The 22,309-nt window shown below is 44.5% G+C and overlaps 1 protein-coding gene across 7 annotated transcripts in view; it reads left to right on the forward strand.

The window, feature by feature from the left end:
* The window catches only part of MOB3B (MOB kinase activator 3B), a 241,459-nt gene that overhangs the window by 170,054 nt on the left and 49,096 nt on the right, over positions 1 to 22,309 (forward strand). For 4 of the 7 annotated variants that reach the window (XM_055577850.1, XM_055577849.1, XM_055577848.1 and 1 more), the window contains one exon: positions 1,245 to 7,492. In XM_055577850.1, the coding sequence (XP_055433825.1) occupies positions 1,245 to 1,495 (251 nt within the window). In that variant the 3' untranslated portion in view covers positions 1,496 to 7,492. Of the gene's footprint in view, positions 1 to 1,244; positions 7,493 to 22,309 lie in introns of those variants that run through there. The other 3 variants (XM_055577853.1, XM_055577855.1, XM_055577854.1) reach the window with 1 other exon arrangement.

Raw genomic sequence — 22,309 nt, forward strand, 5'->3', positions numbered from 1 at the left:
TCCTATGGAAAAACTGAAGCTCAGAGAGGTTAAATAACTTGCCTGTAGTCATACAGCTGGAAAAGGAGCAATATAGGAATTGAAAGGCTATCTGACTTCGGAATCGATGATGTCACTACCTAAGAACTGTGTAAATAACGGGAGCTTAAGCAGTGTTTGAGATGGAGAAAGCAAGTGGGCTTGGGATGCTACTATTCATTGCTCTGACCAAGCTGGGCGTGGTGGTCATCAGACAGGAAACCTGCGTGATTCCTTTAACCACCCACCCAGTCTGTGTTATGAACAACAACCCCCAACTCTCACCTTCCTCAAGGAGAGGTGGTGACAGTAACTGTCAGGCGAAGTTTCCATGAAGTTTTATTGCATTTTCACACCCCAGAAACAGTGGATCTCAGGAAAAGTTTAGATCAGAATTTGCAGACTGGTAGTTTTCAGGACAAGTTATCCCTGGAAAGATGTTTTGTCTTGACCTGTGGTATATTTTTTTAACTTCAGGTTAATTGCTATCATTTTACTATGATTATTATTATTATTGTCCCCTTTGGCTGCAAGGCATGTGGGATGGCCAAGGAATGAATCTGCAGCCCCTGCAGTGGAAGCTCAGAATCCTAACCCCTGGATTGCCAGGAAAGTCTCGATATCATTTTTAAAAACAGAAAACCAGATAATTCACATAGAACCCCAGATTTCCGAATCATCTTGAAGAACCAGAAGATCTAGCAGCCCCAGGCCTCTGTCCCCATGTGGCCACCACCGGCTGAGTTGTGCATTGACTGCTTCCTTTGATGAGAAGGGGCTTTCTGATTTCTGCAGCCCCCACCCCTCCCTGATACTCTGTGTCAGGAATGCCAGTCTCCCTGGAGCATCGCCCTCCTCCTGCCAGTTTTCCTACATTAAAGATGAGGAAAAAGAACTTTCCTGGGCTCTATGAAGTGGGAAAAGTAAAAAAGAATGCATGTTTCAAACTAAAAATCATTAATTCTGCATGTCTGTGTGTACCAAAAAGATACCACCAAAGAAGGAAACCTGACCCGCTTCCTTCAGTCTTTTTCCTGATTGTTGGCGTTTGAATTTAACACCATTCTGGCCACCTTTTCAGGCCGTGTCCAGTGCAGTTACCCACGCGGGGCGCATCTGCAGGCTGGCCCAGGAGACTAGTCCTGGGCTGGTCTCCTGCCTGAAGCATGTGCTCGGGGCCCGCCAGAGCATCTCCATCATGGTTTTTTCCCTTTTCCCTTCTCTAGGTGTTCCCTTCCCAAAGAACTTCCTGCAGATCTGCAAGAAGATCCTGTGCCGCCTCTTCCGGGTCTTTGTCCATGTCTACATCCACCACTTTGACCGGGTCATTGTGATGGGTGCCGAGGCCCACGTCAACACCTGCTACAAACACTTCTATTACTTTGTCACGGAGATGAACCTCATAGATCGCAAGGAGCTGGAGCCCTTGGTAAGTGCCCCGTGTAGTGGCCACACCCAGGTCACCCCAGGAGGTTGACCATTTGTCACAGAACACTGCCATGCCCCTGCTCTGATGGCCGGCTGCTAACTGGAAGATTGCAGAATTGGGCAGGATTTAGGGGTCAGGTAAAGGTCAGGATATGCCAAGATGTGCACACCATTCAGGGGCTGAGATTGTCATGGTTTGGGCCAGAGGGAGTAGCTTTTTGAAAAAAAAACAAAAAACAACTTTTTCTTTTTGAATATTTATTTGGCTACGTCTGGTTTCAGTTGCAGCATGCAGGCTTAGTTGCCCATGGATGTAGCATCTTAGTTCCCTGACCAGGGATCAAACCCTCATCCCACGCATTAGAAGGTGTATTCTTAACCACTGGACCACCAGGGAAGTCCCAAGAGTAGCTTTAATTCTCACTTACTTATTTAACCCCGTAAATGGGCATTTTGAGTTCTGTGTCATCTGCTACGGAGGTTTCCAAAGAAGGTAATAAACATTTCTTCAGTTGGTGAATAAATATTTAGCACCTACTGGGTGGCAGCTGCGAGACACACACAGTTAAGTTAAGCTGTCTTTGAGTAGCTTTTACTCCAGGGAGAAAGAGAGGGGAGCCCAAGATGAGAATACAGTGTCATGGGGACTTAGCTTTTTATACTGAACCTCTTGCAATGCAGTTTTAATGGAATATGTGAGAATTGAGAACACTTGGTTGAAAACACTTTACTCTTATTGTTTAGGCAAATGAGGAGTTCTTTTATTTTCTTTATAAGCCATCTTTACAGCTGGACTCAAACTGTGCTTTAGAAGTCAAGGCCCCTAAAAAACCCTGCATCTTTTGTAACACGTATCATACTATGGACACCCTCATCACAGCTATCTTTAACAGCTCTATTGAGTGCTGTCTTAGCCCGTATAATTACAGTGCTTTATGGAAAAATCATGCTTTTTCTCTAATACAGTTCAAAGTGGCAGTTTTGGTAAACATAACTGACAGAGTAACTAACTTTGATCCAAGTCCGCTTGAACAATGGCCAGACTGCAGGGGCCAGGCTAGTCTTTTGCTAGCCTGTCTTCCTTATTCTTTATGTACATTTTGTTTGTTTGTTTTCTCAAAGATTGATTGATTGACGGATCTAATTTTTTGACTGTGCTGGATCTTCATTGCTGCACTGGGGTTTTCTCTAGCTATGACAAGTGGGGGCTACTGCCTAATTCTGGTGCATGGGCTTCTCACGTTGCAGACTACAGGCTCTAGGCATGCGAGCTTCAGTGGTTGTGGCCCATGGGCTCATTAGTTGTGGCTCTCGGACTCTAGAACATGGACTCAGCTGCTCCCCAGCATGTGGGATCTTCCTGGAGTAGGGATTGAACCTATGTCCCCTGCTTTAGCAGGAGGATTCTTAACCACTGGCCCACCAGGGAAGTCTCACATGTTCTTAAAATATAGGTTATAATTTATGTCTGGTGAGGCCAACAGATCAAGAGATGATGCCATTAAAAAAACAGTTTGTTTTACTCACAGATCCCCAAAGAAGGGGGCACACCACAGCATGAGAACCATACAGGAAGGACACAGGTTGGAGGGAAAACATGGCACCTTTGTTGTGGTTTCCCTGGGAAGGAATGGGCGAGGCAGGGTAACAAGGCTAAACATGGACTGATTTGAATCATTTCAGAAGGTTCTGGGGCAAAGGGGCTGCCCCAAGCTGTTCACCTGGCCCTAGGGTGATGAGAGAAAAGGAATTTTAGCCCTAAGTGTGAGCAGCCATAGAGGAGGTGGTTTGGGGAGTGGGCCTTGGATTGGTTAGTTTGTATTGACTGGTGAGTAAACAGCTCGAGGATGAGTTGGTTACTATCTCTAGAAATTGGTGAGTCCTGATCAGGGCCATCCCTCCATTTTTAGCAAGGCCCCGGATATTAAAGAATCAAAATACAAAAACCAGAAGGCATGTTTAATGCATGTTTAGAGTTCCTGTATCTGGCAAAGAAGACACTAGGGAATGAACAGACGTTTTATACATCACTTTTAGAGTTTCTCAACTTGAAATCTATTATTAATATTGTGCTTTGGAATACATGGCAGAAAGCATATTTTCTGTGCATCACTCGCGTTCTGGAACAAAGCAAGACTTACTGGGTCTTGTGTTATATCACTGGCTAAAGCATTCACTTTCTTCATTTTCTTTCACAACCACTTTCTAGAAAGCTCTTGGCAGGAACTAAATTGTCTCCAAATTCAGTTGGACATGTGGTGTGGAAAGAAGCTAAAACATATCATGATGGAGTTTTGCTCATTTGTAGAAAGGCTATTTTGAGTAAACAGAAAAGGTTGTGCAAATAGCAAAGGGAGTTAAAAGCTTGGAAGGAATTGATAAAGCTAGTTTCAGGAAATGTCTAGGACAGAATGGACAGGGGTGGGTGAATGAAGAGACTAGAGCAAGCACTCTCATCTCCAAAACATAGGTCTGCTTCCGGGGAGTTTGGTTCACTTTTGTTCAGTTGATATGTTCAGGTGGAGGGGGACACCTTCCCTAAAGGTGCTCTTAGAGGAAGAGATTCTTCCCAACACCCATGTTTGGGTTTCTCTGAGCCAAAGGAGCAGAAACACCATTTGGAGAGAGGAGAATGTTAATTTCTTCTTTACGTATGGAAATATGAAGGTCATTGTAAGATAGAATTGAGTGTAAGCTAATAAGTAGAGGGAATTACACCTGACAGTTCAGCGGTTAGGACTCGGTGATTTCACTGCCAGGGCCCAGGTTCATTTCCTGCTCAGGTGCTAGGAACCCTCATTGCCAGGTCTGGTGAAGAGTTCAACAATAGGCCACCCCACGTGCTGTTATTGAACTCAGCCTCATTCAGTTCAGTATAGTCACTCAGTTGTGTCTCTTTGTGAGCCCATGGACTGCAGCAAGCCTGGCCTCCCTGTCCTTCACCAACTCCAGGAGCTTGCTCAAACTCCTGTCCGTTGAGTCAGTGATGCCACCCAACCCTCTCATCCTTTGTCGTCCCCTTCTCCTCCTGCCTTCAATCTTTCTCAGTATCAGGGTCTTTTCCAATGAGTCAATTCTTCACCTCAGGTGGCCAAGTTATTGGAGTTTTAGTTTAAGCATCAGTCCTTCCAATGAATATTTAAGACTGATTTCCTTTAAGATTGGTTGGATCTCCTTGCAGTCCAAGGGACTCTCAAGAGTCCTCTCCAACACCACAGTTCAAAAGCATCAGTTCTTGAATGATCAGCTTTCTTTATAGTCCAACTCTCACATCCATACATGACTACTGGAAAAACCATAGCTTTGACTAGACTTACTTTTGTCGGCAAAGTTGTCTCTGCTTTTTAATATGCTGTCTAGGTTGGTCATAGCTTTTCTTCCAAGGAGCAAGCGTCTTTTAATTTCATGCCTGCAGTCACCATCCACAGTGATTTTGGAGCCCAAGAAAATAAAGTCTGTCACTGTTTCCATCGTTTCCCCATCTATTTGCCATCAAGTGATGGGATTGAATGCCATGATCTTAGTTTTTGAATGTTGAGTTTTAAGCCAGCTTTTTCACTTCCTCTTTCAGTTTCATCAAGAGGCTCTTTAGTTCCTCTTTGCTTTCTGCCATAAGGGTGGTGTCATCTGCATATCTGAGGTTATTGGTATTTCTCCCAGCAATCGTGATTCCAGCTTATGTTTCTTCCAGCCCAGGGTTTCTCATGATGTACTCTGCATATAAGCTAAATAAGCAGGGTGACAATGTACAACCTTGCTGCTGCTGCTAAGTCACTTCAGTTGTGTCCGACTCTGTGCAACCCCATAGACGGCAGCCCACCAGGCTCCCCGATCCCTGGGATTCTCCAGGCAATATACAACCTTGATGTACTCCTTTCCCAATTTGGAACCAGTCCGTTGGTCCATGTTCAGTTATAACTATGACTTCTTGACTTGCATACAGATTTCCCAGGAGGCAGGTCAGGTGGTCCGATATTCCCATCTCTTTAAGAATTTTCCACAGTTTGTTGTGATCCACACAGTTAAAGGCTTTGGCATAGTCAATAAAGCAAAAGTAAATTTTTTCTGAGATATTTGATCTCTGGTTCCTCTGCCTTTTCTAAATCCAGCTTGAACATCTGGTAGTTCCCGGTTCACGTATGGAAGCCTGGCTTGGAGAATTTTGAGCATTACTTTACTAGCAAGTGAGATGAGTGCAATTGCGCAATAGTTTGAGCATTCTTTGGCATTGCCTTTCTTTGGGATTGGAATGAAAACTGACCTTTTCCAGTCCTGTGGCCACTGCTGAGTTTTCCAAATTTGCTGGCATATTGAGTGCAGCACTTTCACAGCATCATCTTTTAGGATTTAAAATAGCTCAACTGGAATTCCATCCCCTCCACTAGCTTTGTTCATACTGATGCTTCCTAAGGCCCATTTGACTTCGCATTCCAGGATGTCTGGCTCTAGCTGAACGATCACACCATTATGGTTATCTGAGTCATGAAGGTCTTTTTTGTATAGTTCTTCTGTGTATTGACACCTATTTTTAGTATCTTCTGCTTCTGTTAGGTCCATACCGTTTCTTTTCTTTATTGTGCCCATCTTTGCATGCAATGTTCACTTGGTTTCTCTAAGTTTCTTGATGAGAGCTCTAGTCTTTCCCTTTCTATTGTTTCATTAACAGTGCCCCAAAGTCTCTGAGCCACCTGTCTTACTAGTCTCTTATGGTCCAGGAAAATATTCCCTCATAGTGTGTCTTCACACATCTAGAGTTACACTAGTACAATCATTGATCTCTTATAGAACTATATATCATCATTATATCAGACATTCAGTTACACATATGGTAATGCAAGAAACAACAATTTTGTAAAGCAGGCAATATAAAAAACAAGTTAGCAGATGAGTGAGGTCATAAGTAAAAATATGAGTCAAGAACTTTGCTCCCCAGAAATAAAACAAACCAAAAAAAAACAAGCAAGTAGAGAAAACTTTCCTTTGCATCAGCACACTCTCAGTTACAGCAGACCCTTGAACAACACAAGTTCAAACTGCATATAAAGTCCACTTATACGCAGGCTTTCCTGGTGGCTCAGATGTTAAAGAATCTGCTTGCAGTGTGGGAGACCTGGGATCGATCCCTGAGTGGGAAGATCCCCTGGAGAAGGGAATGGCACCCCACTCCAGTATTCTTGCCTAGAGAATCCCATGGACAGGGGATCCTGTTGGGCTACAGTCCATGGAGTCGCAAAGAGTTGGACACGGCTGAGAAACTAACACTAACTATGCCTGATATACTGTATTACTGCACCATCCAAGGTTGGTTGAATCTGTGGATGCAGACCCATAGATACAGAGGAAACTTGGTCATGGAGGGCCTAACTATACACGAGACTCAGATTTTCAACAGCACAAAGGGTTGGGTCCCCTTACCCTCACATTGTTCAAGGGTCAACTGTATTTTCTACAACTGAAGAAGGGCCCCAGGGATTTGAACACCCAACAGTGCCAGGTGCTTGAAATCTGAGTCACAGAAAGGCCTGGGACAACCCAGTGTTCTAGAGAAAAGCCTCTCTGGGGGAATGGGGAACAAAGAGTGATTGGATTGACCAGGAATTATTAACAGTGGTTGTGAGCAAGAAGGAACATCAGTTTTCTTCCCAGAAGTTTATAGTTCTTTAAATTCTGCTTGAAACAGTAGCCTTCTTACCTGTTTTGTTAATTTTAATTACAGGGAGATTAATTGCAATGCTTGTACATATTGATAACAAGTGCTTTTAATGCTTAACTGTCTGAAATTAGGTATTCATTTCCCACAAACCAAAACCTACAAAGTAACAGAAAATGATATTGAGGGTGTTTCTAAAGACAGTCATTATATATTTTCAGTCTGGATACTTAGCACAGCTCAGGATCCATTAAGAATACTGCACTGTGGATTGTTATTACTGAAATGAGCATTTTCAATAATTAACAGTGCTTGAACAACGAACTTCCAATTCTACTATTGCCAGTTATTAATTTAATATTAATTATTAATTTAATGTTTAATAATTTTATGATTTAATATGTTGACATTAAAATCAGTCATATTATATCAAATGAACACATTTTATTTGATTTGCATATATCAATTACCCTAGATATGCAAAGCAAGTTACCCAGATGTTCTTATTGTATAAAAAAGATAAGTTTTTGAGAATTGACAAATGCAGTCTAAAAAATATAATGAATCTCACTCATTTTCTGGCCTTTAAAGGATTATGAAGGAGTCAGGCATTTGGCTTCCTGTTCTAGTGCATTCTTTAGAATCGAATGCAGCTAGAGGCCAGAAGGGCAGCACTTGTCCAGCCAGTTTCCTTTTGAATATCAGCAGTTCCAGAGTTCCCACACCTCCAGTGGGACATTCCTAATGTCGCGCCTTGGGATTCCACAGTGTAGAACACTTAAACCCCACCTCGTGTTTCTTTCTGCCATGTTTCCGCCATGCACAGCCACACTCCTCTGCACCCAGAGCCCACTGTGTTGCTTTGTCTGCTGTGGGCCAGCTACCCTGCACGGGTTGTGTTGAGGGCCCAGCATCCCACAATGGTAGGAGGTTCAGTCTCAGACTGCTTAAGGACAAGGATCAGACTCTCTGGGTTCAAGCCCTGAACCATTCATTCACCAACTTGCAATCTTGAGCAAGGCTTTTCAAAGCCTCATTTTACTCATTTGAAAAATAGGTATATATTAATAGAATTGCTGATTCAGATGGTAAAGAATCTGCCTGCAATGTGGGAAACCCCAGTTCGACCCCTGGGCTGAGAAGATGCCCTGGAGGAGGAAATGGCAACCCATTCCAGTATTCTTGCCTGGAAAATTCCATGGATGGAGGAGCCTGGCGGTCTACAGTCCATGTGATCAAAAAGAGTTGGACACAACTGAGCGACTACACTTTCACTTTCAAAATTTAAACAGGTTAGGTGCTTAAGAAACTTGATAGGTGCTTAAGAAATATTGGCTGTTGAATGAGATAATGAATGTACAGTAACAATAACGGTAAGTTGCTCAGTCGTGTCCGACTCTTTGCGACCCTATGCACTATAGCCTACCAGGCTCCTCCCTCCATGGGATTCTCCAGGCAAGAGTACTGGAGTGGGTTGCCATTTCCTTCTCCAGGGGATCTTCCCAACCTGGGGATTGAACCCGGGTCTCCCGCATTCCAGGCAGATGCTTTAACCTCTGAGCCACCAGGGAAGCCAGTGACCAGCACATAGTAAGCAGAGTTACCCTAATTCTGCCTTCCCCGGCTCTCATGGCCTTTTGCCATCCTGGGGACTCCTCAGTAGCCTTGTAACAGATATAGTTCATTGTATTTGTATCAGCGTCTTCCGTGGCTTGTCAGCTCTTCGAGTTGATGTTGTTGATGTTGCCAAGTACATAATAGATGTTTAATGTGGCTTTTTTTCTCTTTCTTTTTTATTTTTTAAATTATGATAGTATGAGAACACATTTACAGGAGACTTGGAAAATACAGAACAAGGTTACATTTAGTTCCACTAAATATTACAATTATTTTTTTAAGTAGATAAATTAAGATTTTTAGTTGGAGTTTTAATATCAAACTCTTGAAAATTAATAGAATGAATATACAGTGAAGTGGAAGGATATAGTAGACCTGAAAAGCACCATGAACCACTTCAACATAATTAAGATTTATACAATTTTCACACAACAATAGGATACAAATTCTACTCAAGTTCCCATAGGCTGTAAACCAGGACACACTGGAACATATCCAGGTACATAAAACAAGGTGCAAAAATTTCATAGTCTAGTGGTATTGAAAAGTAGAGACATCATTTTGCCAACAAAGATCCATAGCATCAAAGCTATGGTTTTCCAGTAGTCAGGTCCAGATATGAGAGGTGAACCGTAAAGAAGTCTAAGTGCCAAAGAATTGATGCTTTTGAACTGTGGTCCTGGAGAAGACTTGAGAGACACTGGGACAGCAAGGAAAGCAAACCAGTCAATCCTAAAGGAAATCAATATTCATTGAAAGGATTGTTGCTGAAGCTCCAACAGTTTGGTCACCTGATGCCAAGAGCCAACACATTAGAAAAGACCCTGATGCTGAGAAAGATTGAGGGCAAGAGAAGAAGGGAGCGACAGAGGATGAGATGGTTGGATGGCATCATTGACTCACTGGGCATGAGTTTAAGCAAACTCCAGGAGATAGTGAAGGACAGTGAAGCCTGGTGTGCTGCAGTTCATGAGGTTGCAAAGATTCGGACACAACTTAGTGACTGAACAACAACAAAAACAGAAGTATTGGAATCATACAGAGTCTTTTCACTTATCACTGTGGAATTATTAATATGTTAGAAATCAATATCAAAAGATGTTTGAAAATAACCTGTTTATTTTCAAGTGACATTTTCCAAGAGAGATCTTTGACTTAGCCACTGAAGATGCTTAATGTGGTTTTGAATCAGGAAGAGTCCCTGGAGGATGAGGCCCCTCCGTTTAAAGGGGTTACACACCATCATTCCTTCTCTGGTGCCACCCTCATCTCAGAACATGCCTGCAGACCTCCACTTATCCACTGTTGGAAATAAAGCTTCATCCTACCGAGTTAGTAGTTGAGATCAAAAGCAAAATGAAGTGTAGAGCACTGAAGAGAGAGATGCGAATCCTTAGTATCAGGTCTGCTAGAGAACGATGGAACCTCAATTCCCGGTCAGTTCTCTGATCTAGACCCCAATTATAGCTCCTGGGAGGATGTCAAACACTCTCGCACTGTGTGTCCTGGTGGGCCAGGTCTACAGTGATGCAGTCTCCTGGGTTTATCACAAAAAATCCTGGGAAAACCCTCCATCCCTGGTGAGGGGGGACAGTAGGCCACTCTGTCAGGCCTCTGAGTGGGAATACAATTGGGATTCAGAAGCAGGGAAGAGGTCACCCTGGCAGCCCAGTGAAGAAGGCCAGCACGTCCGCCTGTGCACAGGGTCTGCCTCACGGCTCCCATTGGGACCCGCTGATCAGCAGCAGCCTGGGAACTGGGGACACACGGGATTTCATTGAGTCTCCAGCAGGGAGGGGAGGCTGGAGCATTGACAGATATGACAAATGATTCTGTTCTCCTGTAAAGGCAACAGCTGAAGATGATTTGAATTCGAGCAAGTTCACAGTCAAGGAAACGAGCCCAAATGAAGCTGGTAATTAGCAAATGGGCCAGGCGCTGATTGAATAAGCAGGCTGCTGGCTGGCCGGGCTGCCTGGGAGTCAGCTGACAGAATGGCGCTAATCAGGGGCAGTCATTAGCCAGCACTGGGAGCAACAGTGTTTTGATAGCTTTTCACTAAAGACAAAAGCAGACTCGGAGAGGGCTGTTAGCCATGCAGAAGCTGGTGAATAAAGAACAGAGGAGGGAGGAGGAGGAGAGAGGTTGGCGAGGCAGGCAGGAAAGACAGGAGTGTCCTTGTTCATCCTGATGACCTGCTCACCCCTGGGTGACCTTGGTCCAGCACTTTCACCATCTCTCTCCAGGGCTCCATTGCCTTATTTCTAACAATGATTATACCGTCACCTACCTTGTAGAGGTGCTGCCACGAAACCAAGTGTTAGCACAGGGCTGTTCTGTTACTTTATAGCAGAGCTTCCCAGGTGAGGCTAGTGGTAAAGAATCTGCCTACCAATGCAGGAAACACAAGAGATGCATTGATCCCTGGGTCGGGAAGATCCCCTGGAGGAGGAAATGACAACCCATTCCAGTATTCTTGCCTGGGAAATCCCATGGACGGAGGAGCCTGGAGGGCTACAGTCCATGGGGCTGCAAAGAGTCAGACATGACTGAGCGCCTGAGAACACTTGGGCCATGAGTCTGCATGTGTGCCAAGTCGCTTCAGTTGTGTCTGACTCTGTGTAATCTTATGGACAACAGCCTGCCAGGCTCCTCTGTCCATGGGCCGTAGGAGCTTTTACATTAAGTCAGTGTTTCTCAATAGGAGTCCACACACGGCTGCATCAGAATTTGTTGGAGGTGATATTTTAAAATGGACTTACCCAAGCCTCACCCCAGATACACCAAAACAGAATCATTGAGGTTAGTGCCCAGGACCAAGCACCCTAGGTCTCCATTGCAAACTTTAAAAATAGATAGCCATGTATTTATTTGGCTGTGCTGGGCCTGAGTTGCTGCACATGGAATCTTTAGTTGCAGCATGCAAAGTCTCAGCTGTAGCATGTGGGATCTAGTTCCCTGAGCAGGGATCAAACCCGGGTCCCCTGCACTGGGAGCTCAAGGGTCTTAGCCACTGGAATCCCAGGGACGTTCCTCCCTCTCAAATACAATGTGCATATGAATCAACTGGGCATCTCACCACAGTGCAGATTCTGATTCTGTGCCCCTGATAAACACTCGGTTCATTTTGCCCTCAGGTGATCTCAGTGCTCCTCTGAGGAGGGGGCAAGACTCTAGATGACAATTACTCTCAAATTAGGAAATTTCTCTTGTTAGCACATCATCTCTTCTCCTGGAGGATGGGGGTGGCTAGCTCAGTGAGGTGGGAAAGTCAAGCCAAGAAGAAAAATCTAAGGATCTGTTTTGGCCAAGAATATTCCTCAGGATGTTGATCCCAAGAACTGATCAGTGAAAAATGGATTTTCTTTTCTTGATCAAATGAGTTTCCAAAATGCTGTATCACCCTCACCCTTTGAAGACCCAAGATTTACAGAGCAAAGGCCTTGCGAACTCATCCAGTGGAGAAACTGGTTTGGTTTTCTGTAGCACCATCCCCACTCCCAACTGAATTGCATTTGGCTGCTGAAATTTTTTTTCCTAATATTTATTTATTTGGCTGCATCAGGCCTTAGTTGGAGCACTGAGGATCTTCGGTGTGTGTCATGGGGGATCTTTCGTTGTGGCGCACAGGACTCTCTAGTCGTGGTATGCTCCGGGGCGCTAGGGCTCAGTAGCTGTGGCATGTGGGCTCAGTTGCTCCACGGCATGTGCGATCTTAGTTCCCAGACCAGGGATTGAACCCATGTCCCTTGCATTGCAAGACAGATTCTTAACCACTGGACCTCCAGGGAAGTCCTGGAAATTTTTTGTTATTACTCATTAACATCGCATGGAGATGGTGACCCAAGGAACAAACTGGGGGCGACACTGTTTCTTTGTGAGGTGTTTCTCGATTTTGAGTGTTCCCTCCTTGCCTCCACCCTGGCCCCAAGCCCACCCCCACCACTGCTGATGGGGTGAGGAAGAAAGAAGACTTAGAGAGGGAGATGGGAAGTAAATAAAGGTCCTCATACAGGAGGGCCTCAGGGGAAAAAAGTAACTCAGCCTCATCCCTTCTCACTCCTCAGCCCTCCCACTTCACCGTGTGACACCCCATCATTCAGTTGTCACTATGTGCATGGCACACACGCATTTTCAAGAAATAAACAATAGCTCAATTTCTTGAGTTCCACATGTTTCATTACAGTCTTTACATGTGTTATTCCATCTGCTTCCTATACTCGTTATCTTTAGTTCAAACAGGCGTGGTGGGCGATTTCTCAACATCCAACCCATGTTCTTCTCCACCCCTCATTACTCTCCTTACTGCCATCTTATCACCCCCAAGCTTCCCCAACTCTCCCAGTTTGTAGGCAGTGACTCTTGGCTGATGATTGAGATTCATGCATCAAGTGATTTTAGGCTTCAGCCACCAACGCTGCTTGAAAAATGGGTGCTTTAGGACCAGATGGAAGAACAGCAGTTTGCAGGCCAAAGACTTGGAAAGCCTTGTCTCATACAGACCCAGCACGCCTCATCTCCGCCCAGACACGCGATGACCTTGTGTTCCCCTAAGAGGTGGCCAGGGCATGCCCATGCACGCCTGGGGGACACTTGGTGGGTGCAGTAGCCAAGGCTGGCCTGAAATGGCAAGATCAGGCCAGGACTGTGAAAAGAAGCAGAGCCTCTCTCATGCGCCAGAGCCACTACCTCAAATAGCTAGCAAGGAAGAGCCATTGTGAGGCTTCTGAAAGGACCTTTTGTTTGGCAGCATCATCTGTGCAGAGGCCTGAGGGTTGCTTCTTGTCAGGCGGGTTCTCTCACTTCCAGCCAAATGGTCCCAGCATGGACACAGGCATTGGAGAAGAAAGAGCCTGAGCCGGCGAGTCTGGCCGTTTGGCCTTGACAAGCATGCTTCCACAATGATGTTGCTGCAGTCGTTGTCTGATGCTGAGCAAGGCATTTAATGTCTCTGGGGCTGTCGTCCGTATGTGAACGCAATCATACCAGGAGTCTCCCCAGCCTGACTTACGGAGAGTATCGTCTTCGACACTGTGTGTCTCCAGCCTTATTGTCTCTGGTCCAACGTGACCTTTCCTTTTTGCCTAATGAAGTCTTCATGAATTAAGGCTTCCCTGGTAGCTCAGATGGTAATGTGTCTGCCTGCAATGCTGGAGACCTGGGCTCGATCCTCGGATCGGGAAGATCCCCTGGAGAAGGAAATGGCAATTCACTCCAGTACTCTTGCCTGGAAAATTCCATGGACGGAGGAGCCTGGTAGGCTACAGTCCATGGGGTCGCAAAGAGTCAGACATGACTGAGCGACTTCACTTTCTTTCTTTCATGAATTAAAGCCCAGCATGCCAGCAGAGCGGGTATACCTGGCATGGAGAGTAGCTGGAGATTTGCATTTGCGGGACTTTATCAGTTTAGATGGAATGTGTGTATGTGTGTCCAGCATGGCATCAGCTAGGGGTGGTTGTTCAGGGCAACCCAAATGCCCACAGCTGAGTGGAAGAGCCTGCCAGAGACCATTTTAGGAGCTTTGGCAGACATGTTCTAAAGTGTCAATTTGAAAAATAGCACAGGAATGTGGGATTATTTTCAATGAACTGCATTGTGCCGAGTTAGTGGGCTCAATGGGGCAAAACCTGCCACATGTCTTTGTTACTCCCATTTATTCATCCTTTGCTGATGTCCAGTAAGCTTTTGCTTCTGGTTTATGGGATGGAAAATAGCTGGTTTGGGGTTTTTTGTTTTGTTTTTGTTTTTTAACTGGGTAGGGGTGAGATATGGTTTGCTTTATTTCAGGGCCTATAATATAATCAATTAGAGTTGAATACGATGCCCAGGGGAAAATCTCAGCACATAATATTAAGTAATAAAATCAAAATTCAAAACTGTATTGGAAAATCACTCTAATCCTATGTATATCTACTAGGGTGTCAAGCAGAGTCATCTAATCATAGATGAGAAAGGAAATATGGCAAATACATGCCTATTGAACTTTTCAAGTTTTCTATCACAAGCATGTATCACTTTTATAATAAGCAGAAAAATCAAACATTATGCTTTAAAAAGCCTGACCAACAAAGACCAAAGGTGAACATGACAAGTAGGCTGTGGACCCAGGGCCAAGGGCTCTGAGTGAGCTCTCTCTGTCTCTGGTCCTGCCCTCTGCACCCCCTTCTCAGACACGCGGTGATGGAGACATTCAGAGAGGCAAGGTGGTCTGCAGGCGACGTGACGCTGAGAGGAGTGGCCAGTGGTGGCACTTGCCCTTTCTGGATGCAGTTGGAGGGGGTGTGCACAGTCACGTGGACTAAACAGTTTCCCAGGATATGGGGTGGGCCCTCCTGGAGCGGGGAATTCAGCCATCTTTGTGAACACTGAGGTGATATCTTTATAGTGCGTGCATGCTTAGTCACTTCAGTCTTGTCCGACTCTTTGTGACCCATGGACTATAGCCCACCAGACTCCTCTGTCCATGGGATTCTCCAGGCAAGAATACTTGAGTTGTTTGCCATGCCCTCCTCCAGGGGATCTTCTCAACCCAGAGATCATACCCAGGCATGGTATTGGCAGGCAGGTTCTTGACCTCTAGTGCCACCTGGGAAGCACATGTTTAGAGTAGGCATACAACTTTTCACGTTAAAGCCCCTTTTCTAAATGAGAAGATCTAGAGCACATGATGAAATCTACAGATCACCCACATGTAACATGTTCAGCCCTGCAGGGACAGGTTTTGTCTGGGTACCTCACTGCAGAGGGTACCATGCATGACTGATGGTTTTGATTGGAATTTCTCCCATCCAAATTCCTCTGCTTAACTAGATCTAAGAGATTTTTGTTTCTAAGTTCAAGTTTCAGAAGAGATTTGTTGCAAAGAGATTAACCCATACTGTGGACTGGTCTATATATAGATTAGTAAATGTAATCATAAGTGTATGTATTTACAATAACTACAAATAAATTTTAGCTGAAACTATGTTGTGGATCTAGAGTTAATTCCAATCCTTTCTTACTAAGGCCTTAGCAAAACTCAAGACCATAAGTGACTATCCTGGTCTCAATCAGGTTCTTGTTTTGTCTTTTGTGCACATTTTTCTTCTCAGAGAGGACCTTTCTCTTTTCCTGTCTCTCAGTTCAGTTCAGTTCAGTCACTCAGTCGTGTCTGACTCTTTGCGACCCCATGGACTGCAGCATGCCAAACCTCCCTGTCCATCACCAACTCCCAGAGTTCACTCAAACTCATGTCCATTGAGTCGGTGATGCCATTCAACCATCTCATCCTCTGTCATCCCCTTCTCCTCCTGCCTTCAATCTTTCCCAGCATCAGGGTCTTTTCCAGTGAGTCAGTTCTTCACATCAGGTGGCCAAAGTATTAGAGTTTCAGGTTGAACATCAGTCCTTCCAATGAACAGTCAGTACTGATTTCCTTTAGGATGGACTGGTTGGATCTCCTTGCAGTCCAAGGGACGCTTAAGAATCTTCTCCAACACGACAGTTCAAAAGCATCAATTCTTCACCACTCAGCTTTCTTTATAGTCCAACTCTCACATCCATACATAACTACTGGAAAAACTATAGCCTTGACTAGACAGACGTTTGTTGGTAAAGTAATATCTCTGCTTTTTAATATGCTGTCTAGGTTGGTCATAATTTTTCTTCCAAGGAGTAAGCGTCTTTTTATTTCATGGCTGCAGTCACCATCTGCAGTGATTTAGGAGCCCAAGAAAATAAAGTCTGCCACTGTTTCCACTGTTTCTCCATCTATTTGCCATAAATTACTCTCCATCTATGTTGCCATCTATTACTCATCTATTTGAAGTAATGGAACCGGATGCCATGATCTTAGTTTTCTGAATGTTGAGCTTTAAGCCAACTTTTTCACTCTCCTCTTTCACTTTCATCAAGAGGCTCTTTAGGTCTTCTTCACTTTCTGCCATAAGGGTGGTATCATCTGCATATCTGAGGTTATTGATATTTCTCCCACCAATCTTGATTCCAGCTTGTGCTTCACCCAGCCCAGTGTTTCTCATGATGTACTATGCATATAAGTTAAATAAGCATGGTGACAATATACAGCCTTGATGTACTCCTTTTCCTGTTTGGAACCAGTCTGTTGTTCCATGTCCAGTTCTACCTGTTGCTTCCTGACCTGCATACAGATTTCTCAGGAGGCAGGTCAAGTAGTCTGGTATTCCCACCACTTTCAGAATTTTCCACAGTTTATTGTGATCCACACAGTCAAAGGCTTTGGCATAGTCAATAAAGCAGAAGTAGATGTTTTTCTGGAACTCTCTTGCTTTTTTGATGATCCAGGACCCATGTTTCATCCTTGTTCACACCATCTGTATCTCTGGATTGATCATTACTTTGTAAGTGGGTTGATATTCTAATCATTCAACAATTAGCTGCCTGCTTTAAATTTTTTAAGTACAGAATCTTGAAGCATTAGCATATGTTAATAACTCATATTATTTCTGTTCTAATTTGCTATTACATACTTCTGTCTAATTCATATGTCAGATCATCTTCTGGTTCGGCAGGAATACCCAGTATAGTCAGGTGAAGAATACCAAGACCTCCCAGCCACACTCTGCCTTCTTTCTTTACCTTTGCTGAGTGGGAATGGTTTATAGATGGCTTCTGGTTTTAATTGGAAGGGAGTCATTTCTAGTGCACATGCATGCTCAGTTGTCTGACTCTTTGTGACTCCATGGACTATAGCCTGCCAGGCTCAACTGTGCATGGGATTTCCCAGGCAAGAATACTCGAGTGGGTTGCCATTTCCTTCTCCAGGGGCTCTTCCTGACCCAGGGATCCAACCCACATCTCCTGCATTGGTGGATCCTTTACTACTGCACCACCTGGGAAGCCCATCATTTCCAGACCATTCAGTAGATATTTATTACCTTCTGATCATGTACTAGAAATTGGGGTCACTGCTTTTCAAGGAATTCACTGGAAGTCTTCCTCCTACCCTGTCATTATTTTGACATCCTCCAAAGTATTTCTCCCAGAATCGACTAGTTCTAAGAGATGTCAGAGGTATTATGTGAAAAGGGGGGTTCCATGGTCCAATAACTATGGGAAACAGTGAAATAATAAAACTATTCTGGTTTCATTAATACCCTAATATGGATCCTAATCCCCCAAGCAAGATATAGAACATACAGATATATGTGACCAGGGAATTCTTTCTCTCCAGAGTACTTTGTGGATCTAAGGCTTTGAAATACCCTTTGGGAAATTCTACAGTCACCTTTTGTATTACAAAGCCAGTCCTCTTCTGGCTGCTGAGGGTCTGTTAATAAACATTTATTGAAAACCTACTATATGTCAGAGACTGTGCTGAGTGCCAGAGTGACTGTCAAAGACACATCTCCATTCTTTAAGGAGCTCATGGTTTTAAAGAATCATATCTTTCAACCCACATTAATTAGAATTGCACTGTCTAATACACTAGCCACTGGCCACTTGTGGCTATTTACATTTAAATTAATTAAATAAAAATTAAAATTAGTTTCTTAATCTTACTAGCCACATTTCAAGTGCTCAGAAGCCACATATCATGTCTAGTGGGTATTGTGTTGGATAGTGAGCATCTCCATCATCATGGAACGTTCTTTTGCTGGCTGCCGCTGGTAAGTCACTTCAGTCGTGTCTGACTCTGTGCGACCCCAAAGACGGCAGCCCACCAGGCTCCCCCATCCCTGGGACTCTCCAGGCAAGAACACTGGAGTGGGTTGCCATTTCCCTCTCCAATGAATGAAAGTGAAAAGTGAAAGTGAAGTCGCTCAGTCGTATCCAACTCTTCGCGACCCCATGGACTGCAGCCTACCAGGCTCCTCTGTCCATGGGATCTTCCAGGCAAGAGTACTGGAGTGGGGTGCCACTTTCTTTTGGACGCTATTAATTAAGAGAGTCTAGCCTCAAGCATTACTTCCTACAATATTAATACCCTGTCCAATCACCAGTGAATGCCAGAGTGTTCAAAACTGTCCCCATGCTGCCTCAATGAGGCATTGCCATTTAGTTCTTAGAACATATACTATGGTCTGCTTCTCTTTACTGGACACTTACTTCTCCCCCAGCTTGCAGATGAAGACTGGATAGAACTCAAAACCATCTGCTCACTGTTTATCGCTAGGTCTCGTGTCAGAATCTCCATCTCAGGGAGCTGCTTATTTCCTCAGGAAGGCTCATTAAATTGCAAATTAATTACAAATAGTAATTATACTTTACTGTGTCTGCATTTTTGGAAATTGCTGCAGAATGTCAGTCACAGCAGAAATTAATTCATCTTCATGAGCATTTGTATGAAAGTGTGTGAATAGTCACTGTGGCTTGATGCCCATATATTCAATATAAGTCTGCCAAATTTTTGTCTGCTATGTGTGGTCTAGACTAGTTCAAATTTCCCAGCAGACAAGAGTAGATTCTTTGTCAAATGAATTTGCTTGGGATTTGAATGCAGGAAGGTTTTACTTATTGAAATCTAGCAATATATCTTCTCTCACCACTCACCTGTCTGACCACAATAAAAGCATGAGGATAAGGTTATAGACTGTTCTTACCCTAGGGACTTGTGTGGTCCCTGTGTGGTCCTTGGGACACCTCCCACCTTGAATTAATTTTTTTTTTTTTTTTGGCCTCACCCTGTGGCATGTGGTATCTTAGTTTCCCGACCAGAGATGGAACCTGGACCCCCTTCAGTAGAAGCTCAAAGTCTTAACCACTGGACTGCCAGGGAAGTCTTTACCATGAAGTAATTTTGTAGATAAAGGTCAGCTATCCAGGCCATCAGCAAGGCCAGTTAAGCCATAATGTCGTACTGGAACATGGTAGTAATCACTATGAATTTCATGAGATTCCTATGATGTTGTGAATCTGAGTGTAACTGGACCAGTAATTTAGAATAAATGCATACTGGTAGATCTGGATGAAGAAAAAGAGATGCAGACAGCTTCCAAAGGGAACTTCCTAGAGTTCCTTGAATGAGCCATGTCCCCTCAGCTCCAGGCCATAAGTACATGCGAGTCCCTCGGCTCCACATGTTCTGTGTCCTGCTCATCCTGCGAGTCTCCTTCAGAGAAGAGGTCTCTTCACTCTTCACCATGTTAGGCCCCACCAGCTGCTCCCAGAGCCCGCTGACCCCAAAGAGGGTAACCACAGCGAAAGCCGCAGCATCTCCAAGGACTAGCGCCAGAAGTGACCAGCCACCCTCCACTGCTGCCATTCGTCAGCAGTGAGTCACCAGGTCCGGCCAGCTCTGAAGGGGAAGGGAACTAAGCTTTCTCCCTCTCGAAAAGAGGAGGAGCTAAGAATTTTTAGACCACGACAGAGACCAACATTTTTTAAACTGGTGATGTTTGTCTTTGGCCCCTGTATTTGCTTCCCTTTCTTCTCTTACTTGCCACATCCTAAGCTCAGCTCTGCCAACTCCCCAGCATGCTCCTTCCTGCAGAAATCACCTGCCTCGGTGAAAACTCACCTTACCTCAGTTTGGTCACTTCCTTCTCGCCTTGCTGGCCAAGTTCTTTGAAGAAGGCCATCTAGCCAACTGTCTTACTTTCTCACTTCCCTTTCACTTTGCTCCAGAAACCAGCTCTTTTCTCTGGAAGTGGTACCCGGAAGGCCTGTGCACTTACTTTTGAAACAGAGAAGAAACATGAACAGTATAATTCACTAGTAATTCATGCTATGGATAATTCTTAAAAACATTGTGCTGAGCAAAAGAAATCAAATATAGAAAGTTCATATGGTTTGATCCCATTTATATCAAATTCTAGAACAGTCTAAACTAATCCACTGTGTCAGAAAGCATATCAGTAGTTGGGCGAAGGGTAGGGGTAGGGGATTGACTGCAAAGGAGTAAAGAGGAAATTTTCTCAGATGTGATAGAAATATTATGTATCTCAATTGTGGTGGTTACCTGGGAGCATATATCCATCAAAGCTCATCAAACTGTGCATTTATTTATTTTTTAATGTTTTTATTTATTTATTTATTTTTGCCTGTGCTGGGTCTTCACTTCTGCTTGGGCTTTTCTCTAGTTGTGGCCAGCAGGGGCTACTCTGGTTGCAGAGCACGAGCCTCTCATTGCAGGGGCTTCTCTTGTTGCAGAGCCCAGGCTCTAGAGTGCACGGGCTTCAGTAGCTGCAGCCTGCGGTAGTTATGGCACCCAGGCTCTAGAGTGCGCGGGCTTCAGTAGCTGCAGCCTGCGGTAGTTATGGCACCCAGGCTCTAGAGTGCGCGGGCTTCAGTAGCTGCAGCCTGCGGTAGTTATGGCACCCAGGCTCTAGAGTGCGCGGGCTTCAGTAGCTGCAGCCTGCGGTAGTTATGGCACCCAGGCTCTAGAGTGCGCGGGCTTCAGTAGCTGCAGCCTGCGGTAGTTATGGCACCCAGGCTCTAGAGCACTGGCTCAAGAGTTGTGGCGCACCAGCTTAGTTGCCCTGCAGCACGTGGGATCTCCCCAGATCAGGGATGGGACCCATGTCTCCTGCATTGGCAGGCAGATTTTTTACCACTGAATCACCAGGGAAGCCCAAACTGTAGTGGAGGTGATGGAATTCCAGGGGAGCTATTCCATATCCTGAAAGATGATGCTCTGAAAATGCTGCGCTCAATATGCCAGCAAATTTGGAAAACTCAGCAGTGGCCACAGGACTGGAAAAGGTCAGTTTTCATTCCAATCCCAAAGAAAGGCAATGCCAAAGAATGCTCAAACTACCACACAATTGCACTCATCGCACACGCTAGTAAATGCTTAAAATTCTCCAAGCCAGGCTTCAGCAATATGTGAAACGTGCACTTCCTGATGTTCAAGCTGGTTTTAGAAAAGGCAGAGGAACCAGAGATCAAATTGCCAACATCTGCTGGATCATCAAAAGGGCAAGAGAGTTCCAGAAAAACATCTATTTCTGCTTTATTGACTATGCCAAAGCCTTTGACTGTGTGGATCACAATAAACTGTGGAAAATTCTGAAAGAGGGGAATACCAGACCACCTGATCTGCCTCTTGAGAAATTTGTATGCAGGTCAGGAAGCAACAGTTAGAACTGGACATGGAACAACAGACTGGTTCCAAATAGGAAAAGGAGTTCGTCAAGGCTGTATATTGTCACCCTGTTTATTTAACTTACATGCAGAGTACATCATGAGAAACGCTGGACTGGAAGAAACACAAGCTGGAATCAAGATTGCCAGGAGAAATATCAATCACCTCAGATATGCAGATGACACCACCCTTATGGCAGAAAGTGAAGAGGAACTCAAAAGCCTCTTGATGAAGGTGAAAGTGGAGAGTGAAAAAGTTGGCTTAAAGCTCAACATTCAGAAAATGAAGATCATGGCATCTGGTCCCATCACTTCATGGGAAATAGATGGGGAAACAGTGGAAGCAGTGTCAGACTTTCTTTTTCTGGGCTCCAAAATCACTACAGATGGTGACTGCAGCCATGAAATTAAAAGACGCTTACTCCTTGGAAGGAAAGTTATGACCAACCTAGATAGCATATTCAAAAGCAAAGACATTACTTTGCCAACAAAGGTCCGTCTAGTGAAGGCTATGGTTTTTCCAGTGGTCATGTATGGATGTGAGAGTTGGAC

This window comes from Bubalus kerabau, chromosome 4, assembly GCF_029407905.1.
Source record: "Bubalus kerabau isolate K-KA32 ecotype Philippines breed swamp buffalo chromosome 4, PCC_UOA_SB_1v2, whole genome shotgun sequence".
NCBI lineage: Eukaryota > Metazoa > Chordata > Mammalia > Artiodactyla > Bovidae > Bubalus > Bubalus kerabau.